Source organism: Monodon monoceros, unplaced genomic scaffold, assembly GCF_005190385.1.
Source record: "Monodon monoceros isolate NGI ecotype Baffin Bay Population unplaced genomic scaffold, NGI_Narwhal_1 Super_Scaffold_12, whole genome shotgun sequence".
Lineage (NCBI taxonomy): Eukaryota > Metazoa > Chordata > Mammalia > Artiodactyla > Monodontidae > Monodon > Monodon monoceros.
In genome coordinates this window covers 98,211,119-98,223,171 of record NW_021703768.1, presented here as the reverse complement: position 1 = coordinate 98,223,171, position 12,053 = coordinate 98,211,119, and the positions used below count along the sequence as shown (strand labels likewise).

Below are 12,053 nucleotides of genomic sequence, written 5' to 3'. Positions count from 1 at the left end.
TATCTTCTTGAGAAAAATGTCTGTTCAGATTTTATGCCCATTTTTCAATTGGATTGTTTTTTTTTTTACTCTTGAGTTGTATGTGTTCTTTATATCCCCTTATGAGATATATGATTTTCAAATATTTTCTCCCAGTGTGTCGGTTGTCATTTCGTTTTGTTGATAGTTTCTGTTTCTGTGCAGAAGCTTTTTAGTTTGATGTAGTCCCACTTGTTTATTTCTGCTTTTGCTTTTGCTTTTGGTGTCAGATTAAAAAAATCATTACCAAGACCTAAGTCAAGGAGCTTACTGCCTATATTTTCTTCTAGGAGTTTTATGGTTTCCAGCCTTACACTCAAGTCTTTAAACCATTTTGAATTGATTTTTGTGTATGATATAAGATAGTAGTCCATTTTCATTCATCTGTATGTCCAACCTTCCTAACACCATTTAGAAGAGACTGTCCTTTCCCCATTGTATATTCTTGGCTCCTTTGTTGTTAATTAATTGACCATACATGCATGGGTTTATTTCTAGGCTCTGTGTTCTGTCCTGTTGATCTATGTCTGTTTTTATGTCAGTATAATACTGTTTAAATACAAGGGCTTTGTTAGTATAGTTTGAAATCAAGGCGCACGATGCCTCTAGCTTTATTTGTCTTTCTCAAGATTGCTTTGGCTGTTTGGTTTAATGGTTCCATACAAATTTAAGGAATTTTGGTCCTATTCCTGTGAAAAATGTCTTTGGAATTTTGATAGGGTTTGCATTGAATCTGTAGATTGCTTTGGGTAGTATGGACATTTAAAAAATGTTAATTCTTCCAATCCACGAGTACAGAATATCTTTCCATTTATTTGTGTGTTCTGCATTTCCTTTCATTAATGTCTTGTAGTTTTCAATATACAGATCTTTCACCTCCTTAGTTAAGTTTATTCCTAGGTATTTTATTCTTTTGGAAAAAGATTTTAAATTGAGGAGAGCAATTTCTCTGCACTTATTCACTAGTTTGGTAAGAGATGGTTTAACATTTGGATAGCTAGTCACCAGCGTAGTACATGCAGACAATTGTGGAGTAGGAAAGTATGAGAAAAATTGCTGTTAATAACAAATAAGCAAAATTCTTAATTAATTAATAAGGGGGTTAATAAAGGGGACATGCTTTAAAATAAATGGGTAGTGATATTTTATGAGCATGTTAAAGCATAAACCAAAACAATTAGGTTTAGCTTAAATCACAGTTAACAGTGTTTGTACATAAAGTGCTTAGCTGTTTTTTTTTTAAGTAAATATTTTCTTCAGTAAATATTTTTTCTCTCTATATGGTATTGCTTACCAGAAAGATCACAAATGATAACAAAGGAAGATCTGAGGGAATTCCCTAGTGGTCCAGTGGTTAGGACTTGGAGCTTTCACTGCCAGGGCCCAGGTTTGATCCCTGGTTGGGGGACTAAGATCCTGCAAGCTGGACATTGTGGCCAAAAGGAAACGAAACAACAAAAATGTCAAAGGAAGATCTGAGACTCTGAATTTCATTTATAATACAAACTAATTGCTTTAGTAGTAGAGAGGAAGTGAAGGAGTGATCAGTATTTGATATGTAAGAAAATGAAAGGATAGGATAAGAAATTGTGTAGGAGGAGAAAGGAATTTCAAGGTCGAGGTAAGAGGGAATGCAAAGGTATTCCCTCATGTATTCAACAGTATTTATTGATAACTTACTATGCTAGGTGCTGGGATATAAAAGTGAAAAAAGTAGGTCAAGTCCTTGGCTCTTAGGTAGCTTACATTGTAGAGAAGGAAACTCACCTTAACATGACATGTCAAATAGTGGTAAAATGCCTCTTTCTTACTAATTAGGTTGAACGTTCTTTTTTCATTGCATTTTTATATTTTTTAAAAAACCAGCTTTATTAAGATACGATTCACAGACCATGGCATTTATCCTACTAAAGTGTATAATTTAGAGGTTTTCTGTAATATTAGCAAAGTTGTGCAAACACCACCAGTATTACAATGATTTTAGTAGATTATCTTTGAGTATCTCTTTACAACATCTTTCTTTTAAGCTGCCTTCTTCTTTTGGTATTGCATCCTGTCCATTAGGCTCCACTAATTATCAGTTGATCATTTTATCATTTCGATACAGTGCCCTGGAGAATAAATTGCTCAGCAGTCTGATCCAGTTAAATTTGGAGAGGGATAGTTTTTGAGGCCACTCTGAGTTTTTTTCTGACTGCATGTGTGTTCTTCTTAGCTGTCTCTTTCCATCGTTCTTTCTGATGAACTAGCTGGCCTGTGATTTAGCTGTTGCTCTTAATTAAGAAGAGTTATTGTTTTTGAGAGCACCCTTAGGCTTGAACTTCTCACACTCCATGTCAAATAAAGTCAGTTACTTTGGGGAGAGCTTCAGAGCTCTCTTATAGTCTGCCTCTCCTCCAAGGTGGATTCTCTGAGTCACTGTTCTGGGTACAGGGCTAGTCAGTAGCCTCTGACTTGCTGCTTCTGGTGTCGAACTTCTGTCCTACGAGGGAACTGGGGTGAGAACAGTTGGGGTCCCAGCATTTTCAGCCTACTGCACTGTGGTAAAGCTTCTGTTTTTTAGGCTGGGTGGAGGAAGGGAGACTGCTCTCCCTTCTGTTGGCCACACTCACCAGGAATTTATTTTCTTCAATTTGGAGTTGGAAGGATGAGAGATGCTGATGGTCTACCTTTCTCTGTGACATATGGTAAGTCTTGATTGAAAGCTGAGAGGAAGCTCTGTTCTCTTGGCCACACTTACCTGGAGTGGAGTTTCTGTCAACCTAAACTGGGGCAAGGTTGTAAATGGGTTATGGCTCAAATGCCACAAACTATCCCAATACCAAGTTTTCATAGATTTTCTTGAATAATGTTTCTTCATTTGAATATGCCCTTAGGACAATTTCCAGAGACTTTATTGTTTTAAGTTTTTTAAAAAAAGATTTGTTTATTTGTTTATTTTATTTAGTTTTGGCTGTGTTGGGTCTTAGTTGCAGCACGTGGGAACTTCATTGAGGCACGTGGAATCTTTTGTTTGTGGCGTGCGGGTTTCTCTCTTGTTGTGGTGTGTGGGCTTCTCTCTAGTTGTGGCATGTGGGTTTTCTCTTCTCTAGTTGTGGCATGTGGGTTCCAGAGTGCGTGGGCTCTGTGGTTTGTGGCACACAGGCCCTCTAGTTGAAGCGCACGAGCTCAGTAGTTGTGGCATGCGGGCTTAGTTGCCCCGTGGCATGTGGGATCTTAGTTCCCTGACCAGGGATTGAACCTGCGTCCCCTGCATTGGAAGGCGGCTTCTTTACCATTTGTCCACCAGGGAAGTCCCTCCAGAGACTTTAAATGGTGGTTTTATAAAACAGTATTTGTCAGTTTTGCTTGTTTCACTGGAGTGTGGGTCTCTGAAGCAACTTTCCCTGTTATCCTGGAAGCAGAACTCTCCAAACTATTTAATTCTAAATCTTCCTAAAGATCAAACATGTCCTTCCAGTAAAGAAATTACTGTCTCAGGTAACTTTTTTTCCCCCTATGAACAGAGGTTTTGGTCAGACATGAAACCCAGAGCTATCAATATCTGAAGCAGTTCTTTGCACTATCCTAACTGTCATACTAAGGACTTTTATAATTACTATATATGTCATGAGCTAAAGCTGTTATTTTAAGTGTTTATTTTACCTAGTTTTCTGTTACCCAGAGAAATCTACAGCTTTCACTCAGCTTGTTTACTTGTTGGATTTTGCAGTTCTTTGGCCCTGCTGATATGTAGATGCTTCCTGCATAAGACATATGACATTTTTGCATTCTTTCATATTCTTAGAATCATATAATTTATAAATATGTAAGTTGATATCCAGTTAAATTCTGATTTTTTAAAAATGGCTTCATCTGATCTTAAATTACATTTTATAAAAGAATTTTACTGACATCTGATCATGCATTGCAGTCATATGCAGAGTTTCATATAAAAATATCAGAAACTTAGGGACTTCCCTGACAGTCCAGTGGTTGAGACTTTGCCTTCCAATGCAGGGGTTGTGGGTTCAATCCCTGGTTGGGGAGCTAAGATCCCATGTGCCTTGGGGCCAAGGGACCAGAACATAAAGCAGAAGCAGTGTTGTAACAAATTCAATAAAGACTTTAAAAAAAATGGTCCACATCAAAAAAATCTTTATAAAAAAAATCAGAAACTTAAACTTTTAGAATTCTAATGTATCTAATTCTCTTCCTCCTCCTATTGAATGGGAAATCCTTTCTAATTGCAGCCCTTGATCTGTTTGTCAGTATACGTAGTTCCATCAGTCACTGCTCCTGTGTTTACTTATGTTTAAGTGGTCTTCTTGGGACCGCTGAAAGACTCTCCATTCCTATAAATCTGCTCACATTCCTGAGAAGGAACCCATTGTAGGACTGAGTAGTCACACGGAATCATTTCAGACATCACTGGAAAACAAGTATATTGATTTTCCTTTGGTTAATCATCCACTCTGGGTTCATTGGTGGAGAGGGCAAGTGGGGTCATGTTGTACAATACATTTCTACCTTTGCGTAAGATATTATCTAGATGATTTCTTCAGCAGGAGCAAAGGTTTGACAGTTTCTTGCAGAATGAGGTGGTAGATATAATTGAACCAACTTACTCACACTGTGTTTTATTAATGTAAGTATTATTTACCTTAGGCTATAACTCAACATAAGTAAAATTGAGGAAACAGTTGATAGTGATCAGTTTTCTAGTAGTAAGTATGCTGTTGGGAATTCCCTTTAATATAATATTCACTTGTGTACTATTGTAATGGCATGTAACATCTGCCTATAGTAGTGATCCATTGTGAAAATTTACTTCCATCATATACTGTGTCTGGCCGTTTGTTGAATTTCATATTATAAACACACATATTAAATATAGGATATAATGGTAAACTATCCATGTATATTCCTTCAATACCTTTGGAAGGACACACAAGAAACTAATCACTGGTTGTCCTTAGGGAAGAGAATGCACCAGGCTGGAGGACTGAGATGGGAAGTATACCCTTTTATTCCATCTGAATTTTGTAATAAGTATTTTTGAAACAATAGTAAAGCACTAAAAAGTAAGTAAAACAAAAACAACAAAGTAAACAATAACAAAAGGGAAAACAAATGGATAGACTGGCGTTCTGTGGATATAATTCTAACCAAAAATACTTTGGTGGCCCGTTTGGGTTTCTTCTCACAATTGGTAAGCTCTCCATGTTGACTGATGGCTAAGTTTGATTAGAACTCTCTTCTAGGTGGTAATTATATTCTAATATTTTATCATCATTTTGTTCCCTCCAACTTCAGATGATTTAGATCAATTGCCAGGTTTCTCTTTGACATGAGATCTGTTCTTGATTTGGAATGCAAATTATTAGAAGTGTTTCTTCATGAATAAAAAGACCATGGTGGTGACTTATGAGTATTCTTCCATTGAAGATAATTAAGGCAAGATTTTTTGAGGTACTTTGATCTATATGGATGGTAAAAAATTTACTTGAGTCTTTTTTCAAATTCTCATATTGAAAATAAGATTGATTAAATTCATTCTTGGTATCATTTTAAAGAATGCAGCTTTAGCAAATCTATATAATGAAGTGAAATTATGTTCAAATTTTAGGTTATTGGTATATAATTTTATTTTAAACATACAGGTTTTCATTTTTTTTCTGCCCTTTAGCCGACCTCAGAAAGTGTGTTTGTGTCCGTTTCTACCAGTGCATCCTCTACACATCTCTACCCACTTGTACATAATTCAGCATCCAGCAGAGGTAAGATGTTATAAAATACACAATTTCAGATAGAATATTAGGATACAAGAGGAAGCATACAGATGAACATACTCATCCCTTTCAGCTCTTCAGCATTTTTGAAAATAAATTGATGATAAATGCTCTCTTTGGGAAAAAAATAGTTTCTTTTATATATTATATGATAGTATAGTATCATATGCTTTATAGACAGACAAAAAATGTGTTATTTCATAAAATGGTGTTATTTCATAGAAAGTACATTACTGAATTGTATAATGAATATTGAATATATAGAAGTTTAGAACTCCAACAATTTTGTATAGAGGAAAAAAAGATTTTGTGAGTAGAGAGCTAAGAAATTACTGCTTTTTAAATTTTGGTCATAGCTTGTATCCTTGATGTCTTTTCTTGTTAGGGCAGAAATAATGCTCAGCATTTTAGTGTTATAAAATGAATGTGTAAAATTAATTTTTTACTTCTTTAAGTGAATAGACAAATATGTATGTTTTACATGTATATATAAAAATAAATATATAAAAATATGTGTACGTGTTGTATAGAAAGACTTTTTAGTTAATAATTTCATATGTTGGTGAGATTTATGCACGTGCTAGTGTATATGTATGTTAGTAACTCTTGATTAACTGCAGTAATGAAGAGAGGAGCGAAGGAGATCATAGAAAACCAGAAATTATCATCAATACCAAACTAGTTGATGCATGGTACAAAAATGGGTTTACTGTAAACTGAAGTTAAAACTGTTCCAGGCTTTTGAAGGAGGAATAATTTTTTCTTAAATTTCTGAGGTGTATACCACTTGAAGACTTTAACAAAGACATTAAAGTATATTAATCTGTCACTTTCCTTTTCCAAATGATGAAGCAATTATTCTTTTATTGCAAATTGTTAAATATTTCATTTGTTGGGCAGCCTTTTTTTTTTCAGTGTTAACAACATGCTTTTGTCAGGATTGTGACACTTTAATCACTAGCATTATTTTACTGCATTTAAACATACAACACGGTGCAGCTCAAATTTACATAAAATGATAGCTTACTGGCCATAACAGTTGTGGCTAAAACTTGACTTTTGATGTTGAGTGCTGTTTTCATTTTGCCATATACATAGTATGGGGCCTTTTCATTGTTGTATGGTTCCAGACATAAGATGGCTTTTAAAATGTAGGTGTTTTCATAGATTTGTGGCAGTTTTAATGTTTTCATATCTCTTATTTGTTCCTTTTTTCTTCATTCCTCTCTTGTCCTCCACACCCCCTCCCCCACTTTCTCCTCTGTCTCTCCCTCCTTCCCTTCCTTCCTTCCTTCATAGTTAATTCACAGTTTAGATGATTGATCCATAATTGTGTGTGCTATAAATGTATTTTATGTATGTACAAGTACATACATATTGTTTTTCCTTAAAGTTCCAAGGAACTTTACAATCTTAATCTAAGTCAGTCATACTTGGCTGCCTTGTGCTTAATCTCAGCATACTGTTTTCAATAAAAGAATAGGCCAATTTGATGACGTCCCCTAAAAAATGATTGAAAACCATTTGGATAGGCCCTAGGAGGGGACTTTGAGAAAAGAAGACTTGATGGAGTGGATGAAATGGAGGTGTATGATGGAGCATTTCAAAGAGTAGGTATATGCATATAGAAAATTACTTAAGGATAAAAACAAAACAGTTATCTCAAGAATAACAAAAATACTTTACAAGAAAGAAACGTGTTAAATTGCTTGGCATTTTGTGAACTACGTATATGTAGGCATTAATGATGTAAATACTGTTTGTTTATTGATTTAACTAAAAATATTAGAAGATGTAAGGGTAAGGAGTGTTGTAAGAAAGCTAAATTTTCATTTATTACGAGAGGCTGTAGTTATAGAATGCTGTAGTTAAGAGTAAGGCTCGGGAGTTTAAATCCTTAACAGCTCTGTAAACTCTGTAACCCTGGGCAAGATAATTAACCTCTCTGTGCTTCAGTTTTGTCATTAGTGAAATGGACATAATAAAAAATATACTTCATTACTTGTTTGTGGTGCATAGTAAATGAATAATATATAAAATGCACTTAGAATTATATATGTTAAAGTTAGCTATTATGATAATAAATGGTAGTTTGTAGATAATATCTAAAATTGATAAGAAATAGCAAGACATATATAGAAATATGGACATAACTACTGGAAGAAATAGAAGAGTTAAAGTGATTGCCTCTAGGAAGTAGTATTGGGGAGTGTATCTGGGAACATTACAAATCTTTAGGCACCATTTAATTTGACTATTTTACATGTGTTACTTTGACAAAAGTTTGGAAAGTGATTTAATTATGTGTCGAAGTCTCAATAGTGATGGTAAGGAGGGAGGAAAACAGTATGAGACGCTGGAAAATGTCCTGAAACTTCCCTCTCACCTATCTCCTGCTAGTCCCATTCATCATAGGAGCTGCTCCAGCTTGTTTTCAGGCTTCCTCAGAGTGCCAGCCTGCTACATGTTCTTTTTAGTTAAAATCCCAGCAAATTCTGACTCTTCTATTTCCTTTTTGAACTTTATATTAGGTAGATCAGTTTAGCCACTGTCAGCATCTGTAAATTTACCTTTTACATGCTATTTTAATCAATACTTCCAAGACCCAGGGGTGAAAGAGGTAAACACAAAAATGTCCCTGAGGGTATATCTATGTGTCTGTTTGTGGTTGTTGAATACTGTTACTACAATACTTTTGGTTTCTGTTTAAACGTAAATAATGTAATTATAAATTTATTTTTAATTACTTTTATAAATTCATATATAACTTTATTTTGTATATTAATTTACTAAATAACTGATATTCCTAAAGGAAAGTAAGTAATATTTGATATTCCTTTAGTACATTGTCTTTTTTATAGACACAAGTTATTCACTGTGAGGATATGTATATGCAGGATTATATAAACTGGTAAAGCTAACATTGGGCTCTATGTAAGTAAACTGATTAGAGAGGGCCTCTGTCACTTATTTGATCAAGCATGACATTCTGAGATGGGCCAGTGGAGAAGAGCCAGGCAGTGACTGAGCACTATAGACCAAAATAGCCAAGAAAAGTATGAGGCTAAAGCAGAATAGCTAAGCACCTGACTTTACTAAGGATTAAGAATGGAATTCTTGTGGCAACCAGAAAGGTGGTTTTTAGTGTTGGAAGTTAGGACGTTGAAAAAAACCCACTGATTTATGGTGAACATTATCTATGATGATAGTTAATGCAATTTACAGAAATGGTCACCAGCTTTTTTCACACTAAAGTTATAATTTTTTTCTCTTTCCATACTTTATTCCTTGGAAGGAAGACCATAAATCCAGCCCACACTCAAGTAGGAGGGAGAGATTAAACTCCACCTCCTGGAGAGGGGAGAGTTTATGTTTATTACTTGGAATTCTTCTATGAGGAAGATTTGTTGCTTCTCTCCCATTTATTTGTTCTATCATTTATTTATATCAGTCTAGACTCTGTATTTATTTTATACTTTGGGTTATAATCCAAATACTGTTATTTTGTTGCTCAAGTTGTTCCATTGGGTGCTCTTTAAGATTGGCTTCTGTGTCCCTTTGATATGCCCTATTGTTTTGTTTTTTTTTGAGCACTTCCTTGCTTTTGGGGCATAAATATCTAGGCAGTTATCTTCAAGTTGACATACTACAAAATGTAATTACTAGTGAAATAAAAAGTTTGTCAGAATAAATGAATTCAATTTAAACACAAATTTACATTTTTCATAATCTTTATTATTTAGAATAATGTTATCCTTTTTGATCAGTAAACATGTAAATACACCCAAATAGAATAAAAATATACACTTGTATTATATTTAATACTGATAAGTCAGAGAAACTGTACCTCTTTTTATTAAACTGTGGTCTGTAGTAAAAGACTTGTGAAAATTATACATAATGCTGTGAATCAGATGTTCATCAAAAAGTTTTAAAAGCATGTTTATCTAATTAGAATCTACATTTTAATTAATTTTTTAATTACAGGAAAACAAGGTGTTGCGGACAGTTCCTCTGCTAGCAGCATGTCTCCCCCAAGATAAGTGTAAAGTCAAGATTGGTCGTCGCTTCAGTGAGGAAAGGTAAATTAACTTTTAGGGCAATTTAAATGAATTCTTTTTTTTACTTTAAAAATGGTTTCCTTCAAGTTACCTATTAGACCTAGAACATGGTACATTGGAAATAGTTAAAAAATTTAATTTCTGCCTTCTCTCTCAAAATAATACAAGATAAGCAAAACATAAACAAAAACAGACCAAGATGGAATAAACAAATTATAGCATTATCTAAATTCCATGGTATATATGTTGAGCCTAAAAGGCATGTATATTTCCTGTTTATTTCATTTTTGTTAAGATATTTTATTTCAGGATGTTAGTGTACTTGTATTAGATTTAGTTAATGTTTTTCTTTTACAATTATATATGATATACATTTATATAAACATATATTCATTTCCAGCCCATGAAGGCTTTCCTAAGGTACAGTGACTAGAACTATATTTAGTGTCCCAGTTATAGGCACATCCATATTTTAAAAAAATGATAGAATGCCTTCTCTTGTTGTGTTTAAAATATTTTTTTTTGATGAGGCCCAGTATGTGCAGCAGTTTGTTAGTTGATATCTTCACAGACAGTTCTGTAATACTCTTGGATCTTATTTTACACTGTATTACATAGCCCATTATTATAAATATATGTAATATACTGTATGTATATTGAAATTTTTCTACAAGTTGTTTCTTACCTTTGAAGCATATTTGTTGCTTTTCTACCTATTCAGAGCCTTCACAAATTACTTTGATCCTATCTACACAGTTAAATATATTTTTAGATTTCTTTTTCAGTTCACTTATGAAAATGCTAAGTAAGACTAGTGGCAGCACCAAGCCCAAGGAATTGACCAAACTTTTTCCTTCCTTTATTATTTTAGCTTTATATTATGAAAACATCATGTTAGAACTTTATAAAATCATTCTTTTCCTTGCTCTGAAACTATTGGTTAGGCATTCTTTTCTCATATAGATTTTTCTTTTGCACAGTTTGCATTGCCTTGTCCTCCAGAGGTGAGCTTTGCTCTGGGCTTGGTGCTGCTGTTGCAGATTCTGCCGTTTTGTTGGGAGTGGAAGCACCATCCAGAGCCCTTCACATGGGGAGCAACCACATAATTTACACTGTGACACTTCTTTCACACAGAGGCTCTTTATAATGATAGTTTCTCTATAATTCTTGGAAAGATGTGGGTATATAATCTGCCAGCTTGAATCTTGGTTATTTTATTGCAAAAATGGTGAGCATCTATGGTGGTAGAAGTGGAAACTATCTGGGTCATCCCTGACATTTGGCTATCTAACCCTTCCACAGATGTGCATGGGGATGAGAAACTTGATATTTTTCTAAATAGCCTATCCCATTTTGAGCCTATGATATTAAGCTCAGTATTATTATTATTTTTAATTTTTATTTATTTATTTATTTTTTTGCGGTACTCGGGCCTCTCACTGCTGTGGCCTCTCCCGTTGTGGAGCACAGGCTCCGGACGTGCAGGCTCAGTGGCCATGGCTCACGGGCCTAGCTGCTCCACGGCATGTGGGATCTTCCCCGACTGGGGCACGAACCCGTGTCCCCTGCATCGGCAGGTGGACTCTCAACCACTGCGCCACCAGGGAAGCCCTAAGCTCAGTATTTTTGATGGTACCAAATATAGTGCTTACTCAGTAAATTATTATTCATGTATGGATTTTAAACTAAAGCTGATTAAGATTATTGATTTAATATTAATCTGGTAATTGAATGATTGATTTATTTATTTTTATAAATTTATTTATTTATTTATTTATGGCTGCATTGGGTCTTTGTTGCTGCGTGCGGGCTTTCTCTAGTTGTGGCGAGTGGGGGCTACTCTTTGTTGAGGTGTGCAGGCTTCTCACTGCAGTGGCTTCTCTTGTTGTGGAGCATAAGCTCTAGGCGTGAGGGCTTCAGTAGTTGTGGCACGTGGGCTCAGTAGTTGTGGCTCGCGGGCTCTAGAGCGCAGGCTCAGTAGTTGTGGCACACGGGCTTAGTTCTCCACAGCATGTGGGATCTTCCCTGACCAGGGCTCGAACCCATGTCCCCTGCAGTGGCAGGTGGATTCTTAACCACTGCACCACCAGGGAAGTCCTGAATGATTGATTTAGTTTTTTGTTAGAGTATGTGATGTAACCATGGGGGAATGATTAAGAGACTTATTACTTTTAGTATCCTTTGTAAATGGAATTTAAAAATA

At 35.0% G+C, this 12,053-nt stretch overlaps 1 protein-coding gene across 1 annotated transcript in view; it reads left to right on the top strand.

Annotated features, from left to right (window-relative positions):
- The window catches only part of DTWD2 (DTW domain containing 2), a 98,281-nt gene that overhangs the window by 22,063 nt on the left and 64,165 nt on the right, over window positions 1-12,053 (top strand). The window contains exons 2-3 of the mRNA XM_029215625.1: window positions 5,687-5,777; window positions 9,777-9,871. Coding sequence (XP_029071458.1) covers window positions 5,687-5,777; window positions 9,777-9,871 — 186 coding nt within the window. The remainder of the gene's footprint in view (window positions 1-5,686; window positions 5,778-9,776; window positions 9,872-12,053) is intronic.